The 27,713-nt window shown below is 37.1% G+C and overlaps 2 protein-coding genes across 4 annotated transcripts in view; one reads left to right on the top strand and one right to left on the bottom strand.

Moving 5' to 3' along the window:
- Positions 1–13,361, bottom strand: part of LOC111022323 (RING/U-box superfamily protein) — a 29,154-nt gene extending 15,793 nt beyond the window's left edge. For 2 of the 3 annotated variants that reach the window (XR_015787116.1, XR_015787117.1), the window contains exons 1-7: positions 12,574–13,361; positions 4,166–4,282; positions 3,881–4,076; positions 3,563–3,729; positions 3,265–3,445; positions 2,548–2,609; positions 792–873 (exon numbers count right to left, since the gene is read on the bottom strand). Coding sequence is in view for 1 of the 3 variants with exons in the window: in XM_088117163.1 (XP_087973289.1) it covers positions 792–873; positions 2,548–2,609; positions 3,265–3,445; positions 3,563–3,729; positions 3,881–4,076; positions 4,166–4,282; positions 12,574–13,115 (1,347 nt within the window). In the remaining 2 variants the exon portion in view is untranslated. The remainder of the gene's footprint in view (positions 1–791; positions 874–2,547; positions 2,610–3,264; positions 3,446–3,562; positions 3,730–3,880; positions 4,077–4,165; positions 4,283–12,573) is intronic. The other variant, XM_088117163.1, reaches the window with a different exon arrangement.
- Positions 13,362–20,918: 7,557 nt separating this feature from the next.
- LOC148209181 (uncharacterized) lies at positions 20,919–22,985 on the top strand. Its single transcript, XM_088117438.1, has one exon. It carries the CDS (start codon positions 20,919–20,921, stop codon positions 22,983–22,985), a length of 2,067 nt encoding a protein of 688 aa, XP_087973564.1.
- Positions 22,986–27,713: the final 4,728 nt, after the last annotated feature.

The raw sequence follows: 27,713 nt of genomic DNA, 5'->3' as shown, positions 1-27,713 counted from the left end.
TATCATGGTGTAAAACATCTACTACTTTTCTTTACTATAGCTACACTTCCCTCCTGTCCAATTGGAAGTGTCTTTTGTAACCCATCTATGGGCTTTTGTACTCCCTTATATGGGCTCCATGTAATTTCATATATCAATGAAATTGTTTCTTTCACAAAAAGAAAAACAAAAAAAAAAAGATAAAGAAAAACAAAAAAAAAAGATAAAGGTTTCTTTTTTGGCTATTCTATGGAGCACTTAGCGTGAGAAAAACAAGATAAATTTTAGGGTCAGAAATTCATGGGTGGAGATGTGAGCCTTCACTCACCTTGATGCCTCTCCTTGGGTGTCTACCACCAAAAAGGCAAAAAGTCTTGTAATTATCCTTGTTTCTAATTTTTAGTAATTGGAACCATTTATAGTAAGTTTTTGCCTTTTCATTTTATGTTGGCTCCCTTATGTAGCTTGCCTGTGCTTTTGTTCTTCAATTCATCTTAATGAAATTTTGATTTTTCATTAAAAAAAAAGGATTACAAATTAAAAAAAAAAAAGAAAAAGAAAATAGTGAGAAGCCAAGCTTATTTTTAAAACATAAAACTAAAAACAGGAGGAATATCATGGAATGGACTCCCCTAAATAAATAATTTTTTATTCAAGATCAATTTTAGATATTCTTCATTCAATTCAGAGTAGAATAGGAAATAAATACTGATAGGATATACTATTTACAGCTATTTGGAAACTGAAGGATCAATTACAAATCTTTAATGTGCAAATAATAGTGGAAATACCATAAGAAAAGAGGCTCTTACCGTCTCAATGACCCTCCTCAGCATGAGACCACCAAATGAATGTCCACATGAAACAAACATCGCATCTTCGAGAAATGCACCGCTGGGAGTGAATAAAAGGAGAAAAAGGAAAAACATCAAAACATGAAGTTCCCCCAACCATCTTAATGTCAATATGAAATCCTCAATGAACTATGTACAACCTCGTGTAATTGTAATATTGATAAGTGAAGGTAGCTACAAGAATGATAAGTCCTAACTTCCAAACAGATAATTACAATACAAAAACAATAAATTAGAGACCAAGTGGACGAGAAAGTTAAATCTGAAATCTTTTTCCGAGTGGGATCTCAATTTTTTTTCCTGAGTGAGATCTCAATTTTTTTTTTCTGTCCTCCTTAACAAAAAAACAACATAATCCATACAAATTATGTACCAAGATCTTTTTCTTTTTGCCTTTGTAATCTTCATTTGGTTGATTGTGAGGAATCCTGTGTCCTTTAATGTAAATTTTGATCTTTCATAAAATGTCTTATTTTCTAACCCCAGAAAAAGTTATTTCTAGAAATAAATAAATAATAATATTTACAAGTGAAGGACAGATATTAAGTTAAAACAATATTCCAATCATGACATTTTTTTTTTGTATATAAGAAACAACTTTATTGAACTATATTGGAGTTAAAACAATATTCCAATCATGACATTTTTTTTTGTATATAAGAAACAACTTCATTGAACTATATTGGATATGCAAAACGAGAATAGCTTAGGACCTACATAAAGCATTTCCAATTGGTACAAACAGAAGTCCAAGAGTAATTACAAAAAAGATTGAACTTGACACTAAGAAGAAGAAACAAAGAATACCACATCCCAAAGTTGGTCAACAGTGCTTTCGTCATTCTAAAGACGTCAACTTTTTTTCTTAAACCAGCAAGTCAGTTCAGCATTGTGTTAGGACAAAAATCAAGTTGAATCTACCTACTTTTACTCCTACTTACTGTAATAATCCTTAGCCTTAATGGTTTTCCACATGCATAACTCTTTCTTTCAAAACAATATGAAAACAGAGCTCTTCATTTTGCAAAGGAACAGCTAGTTTGTAGAATAAGCGATAATATCAGGCCAAAAGGCCTCACAAGGCGGCCAAAAAGTAGAACCTAGGTCAACAACTCGAGCAAAAGAATATTATCTCTTCTACTTTTTTTTTATTTTAAAAATACTATTTCCATACTACAACGTCCACATTGAAAACTTCCCTTGGTATATATCATGGGCTGATTAAACAGTGATCACATGGTAAAATATGAGCATTACGATAAAGTTGTTCTAAATATATTGATGCAAGAAACAAGGTCGCTATGTTAAAATCCTTCTACAATACAAAATTTCTCATATCAGAACTCTCCAAAAGCTTATGTTCATATATATGAAGAATTACTTTTTCTTTTTATGTTTCTTGTTAAAAAGAATTAAACATGAAAAGAATTACATATATATATATATATATATATAAATGAAGAAATTACTAGTCTTTGAGTCCAAATCCCTCCCTCAACTCTCCCAAATTTAATATTGATATCTACAAAGAGTCCCAGAAGAATCAAATACTGTAGGGTACAGGGTAGTGATACCACAGTAATAGATACTTTCTTTCCACAGACATCACCATCCAATGGAGACTTAAAAGGTTAGCTCAAATTTTGGATTTCAGCATAGATTACAGAAAAGATTAAAACAAAAGGAACTGTAAGCACCATAAAAAGTGACTCACGATAATGGATCTGAGAGAACACTTCTTAACGAGACCTCCTTACTTTGGTCATTCCGGACTATCTGTACGTGGAAAGAAAATACAGAATTTAATAATTAAGTGCCACTAAGTACATGGGCTTAACCAGGCCTTGAACATCATGGTAAAAAATGAATTTATTTTCAAGAATTTCATATTAAACAATATATTAGCCAATTAATAATGGAAATTAATTCTTGAAAAAACCAATTTTCAGTCACTTACTATACTCTCTTGTTTGACTCTTGCTAATGAATTCTACATCATCTTGCAGCAGGGTTAATATAAAATATTAAAGGCTATCTGGATAGAATCCAAAATTAGAATAAATTTCGATGTCAATGTTATTAAGATGCTAATCTATATAACATGGGTTTCCAATGACCGAGGTAAAACACAAGAAATGAGTGAATTAATTATCAGTGAAAATATAAAATATTAAAGGCTATCTGGATAGAATCCAAAATTAGAATAAATTTCGATGTCAATGTTATTAAGATGCTAATCTATATAACATGGGTTTACAATGACCGAGGTAAAACAAAGAAATGAGTGAATTAATTATCAGTGAAAAAGAATGCAAACAGTGCTAAAATCTGCACCAGAGCTTTTCATATTTTGAATTTTAACCATGGCTTGCCATGACAAAAAAATCCAAGTTTTAACAGGGTCCTACAAAAATGGAAGTATAAAACTTACACAACTGTTATCCTTGTCCAAATGAGAGCAAAATACATCTTCTTCAGCAGAAAGATCATCCATGAATTGGCTAACAGATACTGGAACATATCTTTGGGGAATGACATGACCAGCTGCTGCAACGGGAGAACAGTCTAATATGGCATTGGTCTGGGGCATGAGTTTAAATGCAAGGGAAGTCCTACAACCACAACGCTGAACAAAGTAATTCAATCCAAGCAACAATTAAAGGGATTTGCTCAAACAGCAGATATTTTACTACAAAATAAAAAATGTGTATTTATATGAAATTATATACCTCCCACCACAATTTGAGCCCAAGGAGTGATCAGGAGCAACTCTATATGATGCAGCAGGACGAAGGCCAGCGGTAGCATGGCTAAGTGCCTTGCCAGTAAGCAGTAGCAGATCCCCTGGGGCCAACACAGCATCTGCCAGGTACCAGCGACCATTGGGATCACAAACCTACAAATGCAGAAAATAACGTGCATATGTCATCAAAGAAGGCTCCAGAAAAAAATTTAAAGCTTTAATACACTAAATTTTCAGTGTTACACATTAAATTTGAACTGTCGATATCTAAACCAGATCAATTATGAAGGTCATTGTAATACACCTGTAAACCAGGATTGTCTGATGAAATCAATGTCAATAACCCCTTCTCAACTTCAACATTCATTGCTGACTTTCCTCCTCCAACAGAACCCTTGCAATTGTGCAAAGAGCTATTATGCAAGTGCATTGCAACAAGCACTGATGAGGATACATCAGTAGCAGGAAGCGGAGTATCATCAAGCAAATTATTGAAAACACTGCAAAGTATAGATTTGTTTGTACAGATAGGTACATAAGTCCAACACAGCAAACAAAAGTAAAAGGTGGATATCCACAGCATTCTTACTCGCTTCTTAAACGAAGATGCCTAGCTATTGCGCATAAAGCAGCCCGAGCTGCTTTACCCATGCATCTAAAAGTATCAGCCATACATGGAGGACAAGAGTCCCAATCTTCCACAGCTCTGCAACAAAAATAGCTCAAAATTATAATTTAATATGCATATGAATAATGGACAACAATACATCACAGAAGTGTGAGGTCTCCATCATAAAACTTGCAACACAAGCAATCCAAAACCTAACAAAGCAAAACAACCAAGAAGCTGTCCAATGGCCCCCTCTTTGTAAACATCCCTGTTATAGTAATACTACTATTCTTTTCCAACAATGAGCATCTTGATTACAACCTTCTAGACCATAGTACTTTCTCATGAGTGTCCCAAAGGTTGACTCGGATCATCATACTAAGAAAGCATCCGAAGCACCACAGGTTTTGCTGGTACTCATCTCGTGACAAGAAGCTCACATCAAGTAATCCGACAATACCTTCTTTGGTTGTGTTTGGCTTCCCTTTTGTACTTCTCGTACATCAAAGAAAAGCTTAGTTTCTTATTAAAAACTATAAATTTTAAAAATAAAAATAAAAAGCGCTAATCTCACAATACATATGCCAAACTATACAATGTTTTGTGCATAGTGTCAACACATGAGAGTCTGAACGAATATTTATAAATGTAAATAGTCTTACTATCTATGACAAAAGTACAATAGTAATACATCACGTTATAGATTGAAAAACCAATTTACCCATGCAAACTAATAACTAATAATCTATGAATAAAGCATTCTACCATCCTACCAAAATGGTTTGACGTATTATAATCTATGCATGAAGCATTCTACCATTTTGCAACTTTTTACTTAGAAACTTCACATTATAGATTGAAAATAAATGACAATATTTTTTTTATAAATGTAATACGAAAAATTTAACAGCAAAGGATAAGAGCTTTTTGTTCAATTTCGAGAGAAGCAAAACAAAATATTTGAAAGTATTTAGAATAAAATAGAACAAGTGTGAAGATTATGGAGTAAAATAAAATTTAAATTTTAAACTTTTTTTTTCCTTAGTTTATGGGTGTCTAAATGAATTTAAGCACACTTATCTCATTTAAGGCTGAAAAAGAAGTAGTATATTTAAAATCCTAGCAAGTGGTCATTATGGTTTGAACTAGTAAAATGACTTCACAACTATGTTATTCCCATCTCGGAATTACACAACTTACTCGTAATTCTGAAGTGTTTTTTTTTTATTTTTTTATTTTTTTTATAAGAAACAATTTCATTGATGTGTGAAATTACAAAAAGGGGGGAACGAGCCCGGATAACCAAAGGATTTACATGCTTCTCCAATTCGTCAAAAGAGAATCAAAACTATAACAATAAAAGAGGGGAGATGATATACATTAAGTGATAGCATGAAAAATGATAAAAGAGCCTATCAAAAGAGATCTCTTTGCCGGTGAAGACCCTAGGATTTCTCTCATTCCATGAAAGGCCCTAATGATGTGCAACCAAAGGATCCTTTTTGAAGGGGTGACCAGTGAAAACAAATGTGATAAGGTCCTTGTTGCCAAAGGGTAAAGCCACTTTCCAATCAAAAGACAAAAGAATCACATCCAAAATTTAGATAAGAAGGAACTTGTGTGGAAGATGTGAGGTTTCATTGCTCTTACAAACACCAATTCGGAGGGATGGACATATATGGAAACCGCCATTGCAATTTAGTGAAGATTTCAGGTTGTAATTCGGTAGTTAGGGAAGAAGTATTTTGATATTGATATTTGTAGTTTTTTTTTAACTAATTGAATTTTCTAAGCTAGGATCCAACTAATGGAAGTTACAAATCAACTAATCAATTTTTACAAATCTCCTTGATTAATGATTGCAAGTTAGTTGGTTAATAAATCTATATAAGCTTTTGTAAAGCTGCATGGTTCAATAAAAATTTTCTTCAAGGTAGATCCCTTGAAGTATCTTTTTTTTTATATATATTTTTTTAACAAGAAACGAACTTTTTATTGATTTAATGAAAAGGAACATAAAATTGTTCAATGAAGGAGAGAGAAAATAAACAAAACGTAAAATAGAACAACAAACTAAGCAAAAAGAACAAAAGCTAAGGGGGAGTTTTTTTTTTTGTTGAACAAGAAACGAACTTTTCATTGATAGATGAAAAGGAACATAAAATGTTCAAAGGTACAAACTCCCAAGGGAGTGAAAAAACATAAAATAAAAAAGATACAATCCAGAATAGCAAAAATAAAAAGAGTATCATCCTGTGTATGTCTAACTAGGGAAAATGAAAGCCCCCCAATTAACATATATCATGTTTGGAGAATAATTAGCAAAAAGATTGGATAGAGCACACCATTGAGATGATAGCTTTGAAAATTCAATTAGTTAAAAGGTCTTTTTTTTCCCTCAAAAATCCTTTGGTTTCTCTCAAACCAAATCTCCGAGATGACAGCTTTGACACCATTTACCCAAAGAAGGCTCGCTTTAGGAGGTAAAAAAGGACCGAACATCAGCTGGGTAACAATCTTTGAAACATCCGCATCCATTACCCAAGAGATATAAAAACCTCCCAATTAGAACAAATCATACTCGGAGAGTAATTAACAAAAACATTGGAAAGAGCACACCATTGAGAAGCCTTAAACTTTGGAAAACTTCAACCGGATCTCGACGTTTCCCCTTGAAAAGCCTTTGATTTCTCTCGAACCAAATATCAGACAACAAAGCTTTGACTCCATTATACCAAAGAAGCCCGCTTTTGACGCGAGACACAGGCCAATCACCAGAGAATGAACGTTCTTTGCGACTTCAAAATCAAAAACCCAAGAAACCTCAAAGATTTCGAAGAAGAGTCTCCAGCAAGTGGCCGAAAAAGAGCACTGAAAGAACATATGTTGCTGGAACTCACAAGACTTGCCACACAGAGAGCAAATGGAAGGAAAAAACACCATAGAAGGGTTCTTCTTTTGAAGAATATCCACTGTATTAACTTTGCTAAAGAGGAGAATCCGAGTAAAGACATTTACTCTCTTTGGACCTTTAGATTTCCACAAAGCACCAAATAAATCCTTAGGTAAAGATGAAGACTGCTGCTTGCATAAAGATTATACCGAAAATACTCCAGAAGGTTCCAATGACCAAAGTCTACTATCAACTTCCTCACTAACCACTGCCAAACTAAGTAGATCTAGCAATGCTGAAAACTCTCAAATTCATCATCTTTTAGGGATCTCCTAGTTTCAATATGCCAAGCACGAGAAGTGGAGTCCCAAAATTGAGAGACAGGGGCATTTGGAAGAGGAGAAAGCAAAAAGATTTTAGGAAAACAAACCTTTAAAGCATCTTGTCAATTCAAATGTGGTGCCAAAAGGAAACACTTTCTCCATTACCAACTTTGAACTGTGAATGATGTTCCACCAAATTCCATTGTTTAATAATACTACTCCAAGGACAGCGACGGCAAATATTAGGGCGAGAAGGTGCTGAACAACCAAAAGAAGTGGAGCCATAAATGTTGTCTACTACCATACGCCAAAGAGAGCACGTTTCAAGACCGAAACACCAACCCCACTTTGCCAAAAGTGCATTGTTTCACTGAGCAAGACCCCCAACTCCAAGGCCACCACCCTCACGGGACTTGGAAGTGGTATTCCAATTCACTAGATGCTTCAGAGGCCCTTTCGAATTTCCTTCCCATAAGAATGTTCTCATAACCTTCTCGATTTGTTTGCAAATACCCGAAGGAATTTGAAACAAAGAGAAATAATATGTAGGTAAGTTGGCGAGGACCGAATTACAAAGAGTTAATCTTCCGCCTCTAGACAAGTGAAACCGCCTCCATCGATCTAGTTTCTTGGACATTTTCTCAATTACTGGCCTCCAGAAATCAGCAGACCTTGGATTCCCACCTAGGGGCAAGCCAAGGTATAAAAAAGGCAAAGAATCAACCTTACAATCAAGAAAAGAAGCCATCTGTTGAAGCCTCTGTTGATGTATATTGATACCACTAAGAGCTGACTTATCCCAGTTTACCATGAGACCCGAAAGCCATTCAAAGGCCTTAATCACCTTTAGCAAAGTACACAACATCTTGACATCTTCAATGCAAAAGATCAAAATGTCATCAGCGAATTGTAAATGGGAAACATGGATAAGCTTGCTGCCCACCATAAAGCCTTCAAAAAGCCCTTTGATGTAAATTCTTTCTAATAAGCTGCTAAATACGTCGCTGACTAAGAGGAAGAGGAAGGGGGAAAGAGGATCCCCCTGCCTCAAACCTCTAGAAGCGGAAATTCGCCCCTGCGGTCTCCCGTTTATAAAAATGGAAAATTTAGTACATCAAACACAGCCGTTGATCCAGCTTATCCATTTTTTCCCAAAGTTCTTACGAAAGAGAACTTCCTCTAGGAAATCCCAATCAACCTTATCAAAGGCTTTCTCGAAATCTAACTTTAAAAGCCACCCACTTTTCTTCCTCGCTTTATAATCTTCGACTGATTCAGTGATTCATTAGCAATAAGAATAGGATCAAGGATGCTTCTCCCTTCAATAAAAGCACTTTGATTAATAGAGATCGTTGAAGGCAATACCCTTTTAAGCCTCTCAGCAAGTACTTTGGCCAAAACTTTATAAACAGAATGAGCAAGGCTGATTGGTCTGAAATCCTTAACCTTGGAAGCCAACTCTTTTTTCGGCAGAAGACAAATGAAGTTTTCTTTAAGGCAAGCATTCAGATGGCCATTACGATAAAACTCGTCAAAGAAACGTCCCTTCAATTGCTGCCAAAAACGAATAAGAAATTCAGTAGTGTAACCATCGGGACCAGGAGCTTAATTCTTAACTAAAGATTTCAAAGCATGCAAGATTTCAGCCTCTTCGAAGTTTCTTTCCAGCAGAGACTTGTCTGATTTGGAAATGGGGGGCAAGGGAAGGCCATGAAAAGTGAAATATTGCCGGGCACCTTTGCTGTACAATACCTCAAAAAAGCCAATAATTTCTGCTGTAATATCCCGCTGATTGAACAAGGAAGAGCCGTTTTCATTCTGAAGTTCAGAAATTAAAGCCTTTCTTTTGCGGGCAGCCAGATACTGATGAAAAAACTTAGTATTCTCGTCTCCTTCTTTGAGCCAGTGAACTTTGCATTTTTGAATTAGGGTCCTCTCTTCCTCTGTATAGATGTTAAGGAGATCAATACAAAGGAAGAGAGGACCCTTTGAAAAGAGATACAAGAAGAACAAAAGGGACCTATAAAAAAACAGCCTAGAAAGAAGGAGTCCCTTAAAGAAACAGACTCCAATCCAAAAGAATGAGACCTAACGAATAATTACAAAAAGCCTTAGAAACTGAGCCCCATAAGGAAGTATTAAAGTGGAGCATCCAAATGGTATCAGAGCCAGCATGGCTCAATGGAGCCAATCTCAAAGGGGCATCAGGAACTTCTCTATCGAATGACAAATGATCGATGGATGACCAAATTGAACAACTATCAAGTGACAAAGTCCAAGAGGTAGGCGGAAGATTCAATCATACCTCAGCTGGAAGTTTGTTGAATATTGCCTGCCCAAGACAGTTAGAGTTACATTTTCCCTTGCCTATTTAATTCTCTATTTCCCAAAAGAGGCATTTGTTGACTTTGTTACTATACTTAATGCAACCATTCCTACCTCCCCTAAATCTTGAAGATGTGATAGATTCTCTCAAACCATAACTTTGAGAAAAAGGTTCCATTAACAGGCATGCGTAGGATGCTCTCTTTCATCTCTAAAAAGGATGCTCCATAAAGGTAGCAGCCAGATGATCTTGTACGGTCATAAGGAGATGAATACTTCTTACTTCAATTGAAGGCAAGGCCTCTAAGGCTCTAATGTGATGGTTATATGATGAACTAGTCATTGTAGGCAAAGGAGCACAATATGAATAAGTGACTCTAAGGTTTGTCATTCGCATAGGTGGTGTAGCACACACCAACTTCGAGATAAAATATGAAACGGGCTTCTATTTTGAAACCTATTATTAGTATTTGGCAAGACAATTTGCCAATTTCATCTCGAGGACAATAGAACAATTTAGGGGATAGGAAACAAAGTTTATTTTACTATGTTATTCTTCTTCGTTAAAGTTAATAAAATCTGTCAAGCTAAGATACAGCTGATTGAGGCAAGGTGATCCCCTTTCACCTTTTCTCTTTCTGTTAGGAGGGGACGTCTTCAGCAGTATTTTGGACAGCATTCATTCGGCCACTAGGGGATTGAGGCAAGGTGATCCCCTTTCACCTTTTCTCTTTCTGTTAGTAGGGGACGTCTTCAGCAGTATTTCGGACAGCATTCATTCGGGAGGTTTCTATGAAGGGTTCGTGATTGGCAAGGACAAAGTCCATATCTCCCATTTGCAATTTGCAGATGATATTCTCATTTTCTGCAAAGATAATGACAATATGTTGGACAACCTTATTCAGGCCATTAAAACTTTTGAAAGAATGTCGGGTTTCTCTGTCAATTGGGGAAAGTTGGCGATTTGTGGTATTAATTTGCAAACTGAAAAAGTTAGAAAAAGGGCGGAATTTTTGAATTGTCTGACTGCCTCTCTTCCACTTCTATATTTAGGACTTCCTTTGGGTGGTAACCCGAGATCAGCAGCATTTTGGAGCCCTATTGTGGAGAAAATTGAAAAGAAATTGGACAGATGGAATCGGTATCAACTATCGAGAGGAGGTCGTTTAACGCTTTGTAAGTCTGTCCTTTCTAATTTGCCTCTCTATTATATGTCCTTATATCAAATGCCAGCGGGAGTTTGTAAACAAATTGAGAAGAAAATGAGGTCTTTTTTGTGGAAGAGCGGTGCTTCAGGGGCTCTAAATCATCTGGTAAACTGGAATGTGGTATCTAAACTTTTGGAGGATGTCGGTTTGGGTATTGGAGGTCTTTCCAAGCAAAAGTGCAAAACAGTGCCCTGTTAGCTAAATGGGGTTGGAGATTCGGCTGTGAACCGCATGCCTTATGGCGAAAGGTGATAGAAAGTTTGTATGGTTCCTCTGAGTTAGGTTGGTCTTCCGGTTCTATGTTAAATGGCTGCCTTAGAAGACCTTGGATCAACATCTCTCGCCAATGGAGCCATTGGAATCAGTTTGCGGGTTTTAAGCTTGGGTCAGGAGATAGCATCTTGTTTTGGACTCATGAATGGATTGAAAATCAGCCCTTAAAGGATAGATTCTCAAAGATCTATCAAATCTCCACCAATCCTTCCGGATCAGTAGTTGAGTTTTGGGATGCACAGACCCTATCTTGGAGAATTTCTACAAGACGAGCTCTAAAAGATGATGAAATAGAGGAGTTCAGTGTACTTTTATATCTTCTGCATTCTCATTCTCCTTCCAATGAATTGGATAGGAGACTTTGGTCACTTGAACCTTCGGGTATGTTTTCAGTTGCATCAATTAGTAAACTATGTAGTGCTTCTTCATTGCCAAAGGCCTTATTTAAAGCTATCTGGAAATCCAAAAGTCCTAAAAAGGTCAGCTTTCTTATTTGGATATTAATTTATGGAAAAGTTAATACTAATGAAGTTATGCAAAAGAAGCTTCCCAACTTCAGTCTGCTGCCATCCATTTGTGCATTATGTTAGTCCAATGAGGAGAATATGGTGCATTTGTTCTTCTTCTGCTCCTATGCTAGATATTGTTGGAATTCTTTGTTTGAGGAATTCAACATGGTTTGGGCTTTTGGCGACAATGTGTCTGACAACTTGGTTCAAATTCTATCAGGTCCTGTTTTTAACCCACAAGTCTCTTTATTATGGATCAATGCAGTCAAGGCATTGGTGTACGAAGTTTGGTACGAAAGAAATCTTAGAACCTTTGAAGGAAAGAAGCAGTCCCCCACGGCTCGTCTTGACATCGCTAGATTTAAAGCTTCTCAATGGAGCTCCCTATCTCCTTTATTTAAATCTTATTCCCCTAGTCTGATTTGCTCGAATTGGAATGTTTTTATGGCAGTTTTTTAAGATTTTAGTTTATTTTTGTTTCATTTCAATTTTCACTCTTTCGAGAGTTTGTATCCTTGAACATTTTGTTCCTTTTCATTATCTTAATGAGAAGTTCGTATCTTGTTCAAAAAAAAAAAAAAGATACAGCTGATTGAAGGTACAATCATTAAGCCAGTGTGTTTAGATTTTCCCCTTTACTTACAGTAAACTAGTTGACTACTCAATCCATTTAAGCTGATGTAAAGCTGCGTAAACTAGCATAGATATTATCTGGTTCAGTAAACAGTTTGTTGGAAGTAGATCCCTCGAAGTATCTAAACAAATCTGGCTTTATTTGATTTCTGGTTAAGGAACACACCATGCTTAAGAACACTAAACAATTAACATAGACAAAAAGGGAGTATAAGCTGATGACCTTCCCGCTCTATACATATAAACACCTCGTCCCTTTCCACCGCTCTGCGCCCTGCTCTTGAAAAACAACCTAGCCGCTTCAAGACCGCACCGAGTGAGAGCAGCAGCTTCATTCTCCAATTCAATTACAGCCGCATTATACCTCATCAAGGATCCGGACAACGCCTCAACTGCCCTCACGTAGGACCCCCCAGGCGCGCCGTCGTAAGGGGCAATATCAGTCAGGCGGACCCTGGCGAGCGGGCAAGCCATAGCTACAGCAGAATCACCGGCGGATTGCGCGGCCGCAACCGGCACCACTGGTCCGGCAACATGGTCCGATGGAGGAGGATGCAGCGGCTCCCGATGGGAATTGGAGACGTGGGTCGTTAGAGGAGCGAGAGCCAGCGGCGACTGTGCTGCCGCGGCGGCTGCGGCGGCTGCGGCGACAGCTCCGGCGGCCGTGGATGAAGGTGACCTAAGAGAGGAAGGTGGAGGGCTGATATGGTGAGGAGAAACTGCAGAAGAGGACTGCTGCTGCTGCATTATGATCCCTGGAACCATCAATCATGCTGAAATCTTAGACCTGGAATAAGAATTTCTCTTCCTTCAATCCAAAACTTCATACAGGGTTTGATGAAAGCTTCAAACTCTATGCAATTCGAGCTTTGAAGATGTTTTTTTTTTTTTTCTTTTTTTCTATTTCTATTTTCGATCTTGACGGATTGACAAGTGGAAGGAATTTTCACTCTCTTTAAGAAAATGTTTAAAATAATTAAAATAAGGCTAAGGTTTTCACAGCTTAAATTATACCAAATGACAGAGTTTTAATAATGCCTCTAAGTTTCAATAGGGGTACAGAATGAAGAGGAAAATGCAATGGCAATTTGGAAGAGATGTGGGACTGTAATCACTTGGTTAATGGACTTAGTCCAGAAAGACACTATCTTTGTCTTCCTCTCTTTTTGCTAGAAAAAAAAAAGAAAAATTGAAGAGAAAAATGTGACGTGACGGTATAAAAATAGTGGTACAAGTGGAATTACTATTGTATTAGCTTCCTGTTAATATGAATACAGAAATATGTCGTTGCAATGAGTGGTAAAAATGGAGGTTCTACATTGACACATGTGATAACCATTGTTAGGTCTCTTGGATCGGATGCTCGTTTGAGATTTTTTTTGCTTTGATACCATATTTAGCTCATGTCTATTATAAATCATCGTTAGGTTCCTTCTCTTTTCAATGTAGGATCCTTAATAATATTCAAGATTGAAAACTAGAAATCCGAGATGTCTTTTGGCTTTAAATAGTTAAGTGTATCGACAACAAAAAAAGAAACTAAACCCTAGCCTAAAGTATTCCAAAATAATAAAAGGGACCGAAAATATTCTCTTTGCTAATAAGAATAAAAATGGGAAATTGAGATTTATAACCCCTCCAATCATTCATTTTGGATTTATGACTCCTTTTGAAAAAAAATTAGTTTGTGACCCCTTCATTCTAATTTGGGACCCTTTTCCACTTTTTATGTTTGTAAATTTACCAAAATATCCCTATCCATCAATCTCCCCCTTAACCCTTACAATTTCTTTTTAATTTGAATCTAATATGGAAAAAAATCAGCATTTTAATTTAGGAATCAATTACCAATTTAGAATTAACAACCGAATCCATAAAAAAATCCTCCAATAAATAAATTAGGGTGAAAAAGATTTGCATGATCCAAAAATAAATGCATACGATTTGTGCAGATTTAATTACAAAAAAAAAGGAACCGGGATTGCATAATCCCGGTCCAGGATAGCACATCTTCTAACCCGGTCCGGGATTAAGCAATATCGGTCTGAGTTTGTTCAATCTGTTGGATCGGTATAGCAACCCTAGAGGGGGGGTGAATAAGATTTAATTAACAAAATATAAACTTTTTAATAAACTTTTTGAGATATGAAATTTTAACAAAGTAAGATAAAATAAATTCTAAGGCAAACAAGAGAAATTTAAAGCAAACAATAAAATTCTAAGATTAATTGCAAAAATAAATAAGAGAGAGAGTTAGAGAAATTTGACACCGGGATTTTTTTATAGTGGTTCGGTACAACTGTCCTACTCACTTCCCAAGCACCTCTTGGGTTGTAAATTGAAATTCTGACTCTTTCCACGGTAGGAGTCAAACCGGTACACTACTCTTCACAAGAGCAAAGACGATCCTCTCCACGGTGAGGATCACACCGTTACAATGAGTTGAAGATTTTGAAACACACACTTACAAACTCTCAAATAGAGTAAATATACAAATTTGAGCTCACAAAAATTTTAATCCTCACAACAATAAATTTCTCTCACAAATAAGATGGAAAGAAAAATTGAGAACTTGGAGAGATTAGCAAATGAGAATTTTGAAGTTATGGAGGATTGAGAATAAGAAAATTGTTGTATAATTTTGAATGAGAAGTTTAGTTTAAATAGAGGGAAGAAAATGGTAAAAAATATCCAGTTTAATTTTGAACCATTAGATCTTAATTATTAAAAATGAAGGGTTGAAATAATTTTGAAAAAAAATAAATTAAGAATAATATATATATATGTGTGTGTGTGTGAGAAAAGGAGAAAATTTAAGAATAATGTAATTTAAAAACCTAATTACAAAAATAATGTATATTTAAAAGTAATAACAAAATAAATGTAGTATAAATAAAAAAATTACAAAATTAAGTTATACATTCAAACTATTGACAAAAATAGGTTAGGTGCTAGTCAAAGTCAAAAATCGCATACAATGGATGCGATTTAGGTGCCAACATGACATAGATGAGGTGGACCTCGAAGAATGAGTCAGCAAGGAAATCGCGTACATTTTACGCGACTTTCCATTTATAGAAGTCGCGTACATTGTACGCAATTTCTATTTGTGGCAAGTCACGTACAATGAACGCGATTTTCATTTAAAATATTTATATATTTATTTATGTAATTTTTCATTTATTTTACGAATAAAATATTTTATTTTATTAGTATTTTATTTATTTTCTATTTTCTATACAGTTTTTATTTATTTTACCTATAAAATATAATTTATTTTATTATAAATAAAAGCATACATTCGTCTAGAACATATTTTTTCAATAAATCTTAGATCATACTAAATATTATAATAATTTATATAAAAAGAATCACATGTATGTAAGGGCAACAAACACTTGAAAATAACAAGAAGTTAAAAAGAGAAAATGACCAATGCTGCACAATTCTGACCATTAAAACAATCGACAAAATAATATATATATCATATATAACTCACAGCAACTGCATGCAATTTTCATCCCAACACATGGCATCCTTAAAGCCATGTCACACTGAAGTCGCGGCCAATGACTGCGAGTTTCACAAAATCGCAGTCATTGGCTGCGATATCGGCCTAAAATCGCAGCCATTAAATGCGATTTACCTGAAATCGCATCCAATGGCTGTGATTTTACTACCCTACTTTTGAAAATACTTTCAAATCTATATTATTTGTGTCATTTGTTTTTTAAAAAACATTATTTTAAAAAAATTCCTGTGAGAAAACGGTAAAATTTTCAAAAAATTTTTTTAAACTAACACATGTCAGCATTTAATGCTGGCATGATGTAAAAATTTTTTTTAAAACAAAGTGACCGTTTGTAACTTTTGAGTTTTTTTTAATCTTTTTCTTTTCTTTTTCAATATATATATTTTCAAAAGAAGCTTGTCACTTGTCAGCTTACGAACTGTCCACGTCATCTTCTCAGATATTTTTCATTCCAATTTGTTTCGATCGTAACTTCTCCGTTTGAGCTCCGATTTGGATGATCTAACAGTCGTTGGAATCGTTGTAACGATCTCTATGCTGTGGACACTTTAAAATACAAAAATGTTAATAAATAAAATTAAGTTTGTTATCATCAAAACATTAATTAATTAATTAATTAAAATTAATTAATTTGAGATTAAGGCCAAAAAGCCAACAATCTCCCCCTTTTTGATGATGACAAACTTCCAAAGAAAAATACATAGACATTTAATAGTCATCATAGTAAATCCAAAATATCATACTTAAAAACCATTGAAAGATTAATTTCTCCCCCTCAATTGATACATCCATGGATTAATAAACCAATAAATCATGAAACATTTTTAGAGCAAATTTTTCTTAAACTTCTCCCCCTTTATAATCATCAAAAAGAACAAAAAAAAATAATAATTAATAACATAAAAAGCTCCCCCTAAAAATATGAACACAATTTTGCATAAATGCTCCCCCTATCAATATGCATTTAAAAAGTAACAAATACAAAATCAAGATGCATCACAACGAATAATACCAAGCTCAAGCCTAATTTTGCAAAAACATTCTTCATTTAAAGGCTTGGTAAAAATATCCGTTAATTGATTATTTGAGCTTACAAATTCAAGAATAATATAACCATTTTGTACATGCTCTCTTATAAAGTGATGCCTAATATCAATATGCTTAGTCCTAGAATGATGTATAGGATTTTTAGTCAAATTTATGACACTTGTATTATCACAAAATATAGGCACATTTTCAAACTTTAATCCAAAATCACAAAGAGTTTGTTTCATCCAAAGAATTTGAGCACAACAACTAACAACTGCAATATATTTCGCTTCGGTACTTGATAAAGCAACCGAATTTTGCTTTTTACTAAACCAAGAAACTAAGGAACTACCAAGAAATTGGCAAGTCCCACTAGTACTCTTTCAATCAAGTAAACTACCCGCAAAATCCGCATCGAAATATCCTACCAAATTAAATTCAACATTTATAGGATACCACAAGCCTAAATCAATAGTTCCAAACAAATATTTAAAAATTCTTTTAACGGCATGCACATGAGATTCTTTAAGACAAGATTGAAATCTAGCACAAACACATACACTAAACATAATATCGGGTCTACTAGCGGTTAAATAAAGTAAAGAGTCAATCATACCTCGATAAGTTTTTACATCCACACATTTACTTTTTTCATCCTTGTCAAGCTTAGTGGATGTGCTCATAGGAGTTTTGACAATTTTACCTTCATTGAATTTGAACATTTTGAGCAAATCCCTTGTGTATTTCTCTTGACTTATGAAGATACCATCCTTGAGTTGTTTGATTTGGAGTCTAAGGAAGAAGCTAAGTTCTCCCATCATACTCATTTCAAACTCATTATGCATGCATTTAGAAAATTCTTCACACATAGAAGGATTAGTAGAACCAAAAATAATATCATCCACATATATTTGCACTAGAAGCATATCATTTTCTTTAGACTTAATAAAGAGAGTAGTGTCAATTTTACCCATTTAAAAACCATTCTCAATAAGAAAATTACTAAGTCTATCATACCAATCTCTTGGAGCTTGTTTTAAACCATAAAGAGCCTTTTTCAACTTAAAAACATGATTTGGAAAATCAAAACTTTCAATTCCCGGAGGTTATTCCACATAAACTTCTTCCATAATATAACCATTTAAAAAAGTACTTTTCACATCCATTTGGTACAAAATAAAATTCTTATAAGAACCAAAAGCAAGTAACATTCTAATGACTTCTAATCTAGCAGCGGGTGCAAAAGTTTCCTCATAATCTATTGATTCTTCTTGAAAATAACTTTGAGCTACAAGTCTAGCTTTATTTCTAATAATATTTCCATTTTCATCCATTTTATTTCTAAAGACCCATTTAGTCCCAATTATAGAAGCATTAGAAGGCCTAGGGACTAATTCTCAAACTTTGTTTCTTTCAAATTGATTTAATTCTTCTTGCATAGCTAAAATCCAAAATTCATCACTTTCGGCATCTTTAAAACTTTTTGGTTCAATTTGAGAAACAAAAGCAATGTTATTAAACATATTAAGGGAGAAACGAGTTTTCACACCTTGTTCGGGATCACCAATAATTAAATCCTTAGGGTGGGATGAAGCATACTTCTACTCCTTAGGCATGGATGAAAAACAGCCCACCTTATTTTCGTTGATGCTCACTTCTTGCTTACTTGAAGCAATCTCTTTGCTTTTGTCACTAACAAGTAAATCTCCAAAATTTCTTTCTAAAGAATCATTAGAAACAACATTGCAAGATTCATCAAATACCACATGCATAGATTCCTCAACTATCAAAGTTCTTTTATTGAAAACTCTATAAGCTTTACTAGTAGAGGAATAACCAAGGAAAATACCAACATCCGTCTTAGAATCAAATTTTCCAAGTTTTTCTTTGTTATTTAAAATAAAACACTTGCAACCAAAAACTTTGAAGTACCCAATATTTGGAATTTTGTTATGTCAAAGTTCATAAAGAATTTTATCTAAAGAATGTCTAATTAAAACTCTATTTAAAACATAACAAGCGGTATTAACGGCATCCGCCCAAAAATAAGAAGGTAAATCATACTCATGTAACATTGACCTAGCAAATTCTTGCAAAGTACTATTTTTCCTTTCAACCACACCGTTTTGTTGAGGAGTTCTTTGAGCGGAGAAGTTATGAGAAAATCCATTTTCTTCACAAAAATTTTTAAAAGCATTACTATCAAATTCTCCTCCATGATCACTCCTAATTTTAGAAATCAAAAATTCTTTTTCATTTTGAAATCTTTTGGCAAAACTAGAATAACTTTTCAAAGCATCATCCTTATGTTTTAGCATCAAAACCCAAGTAAATCTTGAAAAATCATCAACTATCACAAAGGCATAATAGTTCCCTAAAAAACTAGCAATTCTAGAAGGGCCGAGTAAGTCAATGTGTAATAGTTGTAGGGGTCTTGTAGTAGATATCACATTTTTAGATTTGAAAGAAGACTTGATTTGCTTACCCATTTGACAAGCATCACAAACTTTATCATTTTCAAATTTAAACTTGGGAAGACCTCTAACCAAAGAATTCTTGGAAATATTTGAAATTAAGTGCATGCTAGTATGTCTTAGTCTTCTATTCCATAACCAAGAATCATCATGCAAGACCGATAAACATTTATCACTAATAGGACAGTCATTCAAATCAATAGTATACACATTTTCGTCTCTATTTCCAACGAATTAAACTTTTCTATCACTAGCATTTTCAATGATGCAATTTGAATTTGTGACCCCTTCAATAACTGAAACTGGATAAATGACCCCATTTTCAAAAAACCTAATTTGTGACCCTTCCACCCCTTATTTATGATCCCTTAAATATTTATTCATGGGAAAAGACCAATTTACCCTCATGGTTAATAAATGTGCATTTATGATTTCCACCTAACCATTTCACCAAACTGTAAACCCATATTTTACATATGTTTGAACTTGTTAATATTTTAGATTATGTATAACTCACAGATCACGTTTTCAAAATCCGCTCAAAGCATCAACGTGTTTGATCTTTCTTTGTCCCCACACTATCCAAAATCATTGTTCCCACAATTTCACTTGAGGTATATTACCTTTACACAAACTTTTGTACTCTATAATTGTTGAACTTTTTTGAAATATTTTCCCATTAATGGGTTCAACTACTAGATTTGGTTGTTGACAAGAAAAAAAAAATCATATTGTTGCAATTACTTCAATCCCGGATCTATACCTGGTCCGGGATTGAATGTAAACAATCCCGGTGCATCACGTATCGGGACTGTCTCGGATGTATCTCGGATCTGTCTTGGTTCGAGACATGTCTTGGACTAATCTCGAAGCATATTTAGTCCGGGACATGTTTTGGACCAGTCTTGCTTCGAGATTTGTCCGGGACATGTCTCGGACCAAGACTAGTCCAAGATTCATCCAAGACATTTATTTATTTTTATTTTCTTAATTTTTAATATTTTATTTTTGAATGATCGATTTTCCTATCTCACTTAGTTTTATCTATTTGCAGGATGCCTCGTGTTTTCTCATAACATTCGGTGGAGAATGGAATGATAGTGAAGAAGATTATGTCGGCGGTCGTACGAGGGGATTGACAGTGGATAGTACAATCACGTACAGAGAATTTCTAGGTCACGTGTATAGATTGAGTAACATTAACCCCCTACAGTTTGATATTATAATTAGACGCATGTATCATTTTAAAACCAAAGTTTGTGTGATGGAAATAACTGATGACGATGACTTGCGTTTTTTTTTACTGGTGAGGATGTATCTGAATTGCCTATATATATATCTAATGTGCCAAAGCAGGTACATGGGAATGAAACGTACGTGCCTTCTTTCCCATATTATGTAGGCCAAAACGTGTCCTCGATTCCTATGTCCGCAGCTTGTATTCGCCTATTCCAGAGACCCACATATCCTATACCCTAATTTCATTCCTCATCATCGAACCCCTCTTCTTCCCGACAGCCACACCCCTCCTACATGCATATAGGTCATGATGTAGAGGGTTTAACACCATTGGGGTCAGATGTTGTTCCGTGTAATCTGAGAGATGATAGGGTGTGTGATTGGGATGTGCCGGGAGTATGGAATGATAACGAAGATGAAAGTGGTGAATCACATGACCCGTTGGCAGAGTCTGAAGAAGGACACTCTCAAGCAGAATATGGGAACGAAGAGCATGACGATGCACTTGATGATGAGCTTGAGCCTGATGTCGAACAAGTGCACATTGAGATTCACAGGGATGAAGAAGCGGTCCGGCCACCGGGATGTAATGGTCTCACCGGAGACCCTAATGATGAGAAATTGCAACTCATAGTACAGTCTTCTGGGACAAATGATGTTAATGAGGGTGATGTATTTGATAATAAGAAGGAGTTGAGTTTGAAAATGCATTTAGTTGTAATGCGGAAGAATTTTCAGTTTAAAGTAAAAAAGTCGACGCCAGAGCTATATATACTGCAGTGCGTTCATGCTGATTGCACGTGGAGACTTCAAGCTACCAAGCTAAAGGAATGCACTTTGTTCAAGATAAAAAAATATTGTGCTGCTCATACGTGCTATGGTGGGGCTTTAAAACATGATCATAGGCAAGCCAAAAGTTGGGTGGTAGGACATCTTGTGCAAGAGAAGTTCACAGACGTCTCCCGCACGTATAGACCGAAGGACATTATACAAGACATGAGGAAGGAGTATGGTGTCAATTTAAGTTATGATAGAGCATGGCGTTCTAGTGAAGAAGCACTCCGGCTTATTAGAGGTGATCCAGCATCGTCATATGGTCTACTTCCAGCTTATGGTGAAGCTTTGAAAATCATGAACCCAGGTACTATTTTCGAATTAGAACTAGAAGGTGGCAAATATTTCAAATATGTATTTATGACATTAGGTCAATCGATTCGAGGTTTTCTGGGTTGTATTAAACCAGTGTTGGTTGTTGACGGGGCCCACCTAAAGGGGAAGTTCAGAGGCGTATTGTTATCAGCTTCTGGTGTCGATGCGAATAACCAGATTTACCTGGTAGCATTTGCGATTGTCGACGGTGAGACGGTAGCATCATGGGTGTGGTTTATGACTCAAATAAAACGTGCGCTCGCCGAAGTTGATAACTTGGTTTTCGTTTCTGATAGACATCAAAACATTTGCAAGGCAATCGACAAAGTATTTCCTGCTGTCTTCCATTGCTTTTGTATACAGCATATCAAGGTTAACTTGATAGCAAAATTTAAAAACGATGCGAAGGCAATCGAGGAACTATTTTTAAAGGCTGCAAAAGTGTATCACGAGTCATATTTCAACTCGATCTGGGCCCAACTTTGTGCATACTCCGGTGTACGGGAATATCTAGACGATATTGGGAAGGAGCGTTGGGCTCGTTATTTCCAAACTCAATTGAGGTACACACAGATGACTACAAATATCGCAGAGTCTGTAAATGCCCTCTTCAGGCACGCCCGTAAGTTGTCGGTTACCGCCTTACTTGACCACATTAGAGGTAAGTTACAGAATTGGTTCTATGATCGATGGACGCTTAAAGCTTCCCGATCAACCACATTGTCCGACTACGCAGAAAACATGTATGCCGAATATTCAGATAGTGCGCGGAGACACGTTGTAGACAACATTGACCAATTCCATTTCCATGTATGGGATGACAACCTTGACGGGATTGTTGATTTGAACGCTATGATGTGTAGTTGTCGGGAGTTTGATTACTTTAAGATTTCGTGCTCTCGTGCTATTGCGGCGGCGACGATGCGAAATATAAATCCATACAGTCTGTGCGACGAGGCATATACGACAAACTCCTGGATATTGGCTTATGTAGAACCCATATTTCCAGTCGGACACATCTCGACATGGAACAGTTCGCTAGAGTTTGTCAACATATCGGTAGAACCACCGAAGACTGTTCCAAGAGTTGGGAGGAGGAAGACAGCTAGGATTCCTTCCACGGGCGAGGTACGACAAACACGTAAGTGTGGTCGCTGTGGTGCATGGGGACACAATCGCAAAACATGTAGCGAACCCCTTACCACATTGTGAATGTATGCTTCTGTTGTTCATTTACTTTTAAACATGTATGAAGTGGATTTTAAAGAAATTGGTAAGGTAACTTGTATCTCAAGAAACCAACCATGCATGCATGCATTTGCAACTCTATGTGTTCTACTACTATTATTATTATTGTGGGGATTAGATTGTATTATTATTGTGTGTTTCATGTATCATGCTTCGAGAATAAAATACGAATTAGAAAAGACTATATCGGAATTCCATAAATATTCAAAAAATGGGACGGCGCGCCCACATCTATACAGCGTACTGACGCCTAAAAAATACAATATTATCTTGGGTCAAAGTGTCCAGCTTTGACCCGATAACATCGTACTCGAAGAAGCGTACACAGAAAATCCCGCAATCTGTGGCGTTACTCTATTGGGGTGTGCGAACCCGACGCACCCTCCATGGCACCACTGGCAGGTCCGGTCGTGATGCAAATATCCCGCCATGATGCAGTACCGCAGGTAGGATCGTACAAATGGGCTTCAGCTCCTTCTCGAGTGAATCTAGTGGAGTGGCCGATTGGAGTGAATCCCATACGGTTAAGTCACCTTCCACAAGATCAATTCCGAGCATCACCCAGTGGTTCCCACCTATGTTGATCGGGGTGTACACAATGTCTACATCAGTCTAAGCCACATTCTGGTCCGACTGCCTATCGAACACATATCGAAATATGGTATTCTCTTGGCTCTAGGGGTATTCGACTCTCGTGGACAGGACCCCTGGTTTCATGGCCGCATACGGACCGTCTGTTCGGTTCTGCAGAGTCTGTACAAGAAGTACAAAATGATATTACTTACACAGATAATTAAAATAGTATTTTTTAGTTCAAACGAAGAACGGTAAAAAGTCTGTACCGAAAGTAGCACGTCGCCTATCGCAAACTTTTTGCGACACAGATGTAGACAATTCTCCAACTTTTTGGCCGTAAATAGGACGAGAGGATCAACTACCTATTGCATTTAAGAAATACAAGTTGATATTTGAATATTATTGACAAATGTAGTACTTAATAGTGGAATAAGAGGTACTTACCTCGTCCTTCAATTGGACAGTAGGGTCTAGTAGATCGCGATACCATTCCTTCCCTTGTAAGCCAGCTGCAGTAGACCGAGTTCGTCCATCGGTGTCTGGGTCATCCATCCATGTTTGGAACTGACCGTCCAGCTGCGGAGGAATGAGACATGCTGGGTCATATGCGTCCACGGTGATCCTACGCCGGATGGTTGGTGTGTATATACCCTTCCGTTTCCACGAATAATGGTGCTTGCGTAGCCCCCGGCCAGTTGGGGCATGCTGAAGGTCAGTTTTGTCCTGGTCAAGGTACGGTTCAACCTAAACCACAATAAACACGTAAGGTCGAGTAATGACAACTGACAAAATGCATGACATTAAGTTTACCTTAACGATCGCGTCGGATGCCCAGTCCTTATATGGACGCCTAACTCGTCGTCTCGTGGGCTGTGTATCTGGCTGAGCATCCAGCTCTTACCTGCCAACGGTGAGATCCTAATGCACAAGAAATATTAATCACATTACAATATGTGAATCAGGAATGTATACTAGCATTACAGAAGGTGGTTACCTGAATTACGGTCACCTGAGGTCCATGGTCATCTGCATGATCCACTTCCGAACCATCAGACGGTCTCCCGATCTTAATGTCCTGATATTAAATAACATGATGTAAGACAAGGTCATAAATAATCTGACGAGGAAAATAAGTATGAGTTACCTAATTTGGATCCTCGTCCCCATCCGTTATCATACCATCATCCTCCTCCGTTATCATTGGATCATCGTCCCTTCTCTTCGGATCCTCGTCGATACTATTCGGACCATGTCCCGACGTCGGTTCCTTTTCAGTCTCCAGGTCTTCATCCGTCCTCTGGTCCTCATCAGGCCTCTGGTCCTCGTTCATACTCTTCCGACCTCCATCTGGCTTCAGGGACTCATCAGGCCTTTGATCCGATGAACCATCATCATCGGACCCACCCCCACCTCCGAAATACTTGCTCGGATCAGGGAATTTACCCTGCACCCAAAACATTAGCCCATGAGCATTATTGTAATAATTAAAAACAAATTTGTATATATATTAAATTAGTACCTTCGCTAGTTTCTTTAGGTATCTCTGAATACCTTTCAAGGCGACTCCAAAGTCACCCAGTGTGTCATCGATACGCTTCTTCAACCGTCTTCTGATCCTCTTCTTGAATTTATTCTTCTTCGACCTCTTCTCTAACCCTTCACCGTCGTTTGCACTGGGTCTAGCCTCGTCTACCGCATGTGCATCTACTACCGAATCCTCTAGAGGCCCATTTCCACATCAGAGGGCAGATCAGGTACAGTTGCTCGATCAGGTGAAGCAGGCGGATCAGGTACAACAGCCCGATCAGGTACAGCAGGCGGATCAGGTATAACACGGGCTTCTGGTGGAAGAATGGCACGAACCATGTGTTGTTCCTCAGCATCCGTCGCTAACAAGTGTTCCTTAACCTTGAACTGCAAAAAACCTATGATTAGATCGAAATGAAAAACCAAATATGAACCATACGGCCAAAAGAGAATTACTTACCCGCGTGTTATCGAAACCTCACTCGCCAGCACACGAAACCCGCGCGAATAAGTGCACGACCACCTGAGCAGTCGAGGAATGGCGTCATCGCTCAACCTCGTGGCTACTCGCAAGCTCAACGTCGAGATCGTCTCATACGCCCATACCTGGAATCCAGGGAAGGCAAATAAATGATGCAGTTGAATAATGTATAAAATTATACAATTGACTTAAACCTCGCCAACCTGAAATGCGTACGGAAACCCGTACAGACTATAAGTCTCAACGTGTGTGGGGTCCGCTCTTGCCTTCTGTTGGTACGCCGGCAGTTTATCCTTCAGGGCGTTCTTGAGACTCCAAATCGTCCTATAAAAAATCATCGAACTCCAGTCATAGTTGCAGAACGCCTCCCACCGATCCACAACACCTAACAAGGCTATATCTATGAACTGCTTCCTCTCCTTCCCCATCATGGCAAGTTCTATGAAGTAAACTATGCCAACCTTCACAACATCATCGTCGTCGTAAAAAACGTCCTCCAAATCCAGCTCACTACACTTAACCCTAACACTGTCTTTAAAGTAACGTGCTCTAAGTCTTCGTCCAGGAATATGATTATCTACCCTATTCATCCTATGATTGAGCCCGGTGATTAGGTCGAACTCTCGCTTACCAAAAGACACCCTCTTCCCAAACAAGTCAAAGCTAATGACGTCCTGTCTAGGCTCTTCAACCTCTCTCAACAACAGGTGATGGATCAATGGACCGTTGAAAACAACGTCCATGTCCAAAATAGGACCGAAACATGTTTGCCTAAACATGTCTAACTGGGTTGGGGTTAGCCTGACCTTAATCCTAGTAGTGGTTTTATCAACATGGGCAAGGTTCGTCAACGTGGCCGGAAACCAGTTATTACGATCTAGGATGAGTCTCAAATCCATTCTACGTTCATAACAAAGTTGAAATAAAACATATTAGATACAGACTAATGCTAAGTGACAAGGAACTTAAAAAAAAAAATACTAAACAAAACAGCATTCTGCCTTTCATCCCGGACCGAATCAGACCGGGACAAGTCCGAGATGAAAGGCAGAATGGGACAACTCAAATCTGCCTCTCATCTCGGACTTGTCCCGGTTCGGTTCTGTTCGGGATGAACGTCGATCTTGGACACGTCCTAGTCCTGTTCGGGTCAGAGATGAGAGGCAGATTAAATCTTGGATTCAATCTGCATCTCATCTCGGATCCGAACAGGACCGGGACGTGTCCGGGATCGACCTCCATCCCGGACCGAACCGGACCGGGACAAGTCCAAGATGAAAGGCAGTCCCGGACCCTCGAAGGCTTCAATCTTGGATGCGATCAGTATTCAATCCCGAACCACTGAAGTCCGGGATTGAATACGAGATAGAATCCGAGATTAAAGCCTTCGAGGGATTTTTTATTCTCGTACAATCACAACGTCAAACTAAACCTAAATCTATACAGCCGCTTCAAATAGCGCCGGTCATGCTAATACAACAAAGAATAGCAACTTTCGTTACATTGTAAAAGATAGAAACTAACCTTGCAGCCTCCGAGATGAATCTGACGCTTACAGATGAGTGCGAAAGAATGATCTTCAGAAAAAATGGATGAGTGCGAAATGGATTCTCCGAGACGGGGATTCTCCGAGATGGGGGTTTAGGGTTTTACTTGGGATGAGAGTGCCACGAAACGTCCGAGACGAAGGATGGGGAGGGAGGGGATGAATTTTTTTAAAACAGGGGTACAATGGTAATTTCATTATGTCATATTTTGAGAGGGGTCATAATTAATAGAATATGGGGTCACAAATTAAGTTTTTTGAAAATAGGGTCATTTATCCAGTTTCAGTTATTGGAGGGGTCACGAATTCAAATTTCCTGTAAATCTTGAAAAATCATCAACTATCACAAAGACATAATAGTTCCCTCCAAAACTAGCAATTCTAGAAGGGCCAAGTAAGTCAATGTGTAATAGTTGTAGGGGTCTTGTAGTAGAGATCACATTTTTAGATTTGAAAGAAGACTTGATTTGCTTACCCATTTGACAAGCATCACAAACTTTATCATTTTCAAATTTAAACTTGGGAAGACCTCTAACCAAAGAATTCTTGGAAATATTTGAAA

The sequence above is a fragment of the Momordica charantia genome (genome assembly GCF_013281855.1).
Source record: "Momordica charantia cultivar OHB3-1 chromosome 9 unlocalized genomic scaffold, Mcharantia_2.0 BLBB01000009.1, whole genome shotgun sequence".
In the NCBI taxonomy this organism is placed as follows: Eukaryota; Viridiplantae; Streptophyta; class Magnoliopsida; order Cucurbitales; family Cucurbitaceae; genus Momordica; species Momordica charantia.
This window is presented reverse-complemented; position numbering and strand designations above follow the sequence as displayed.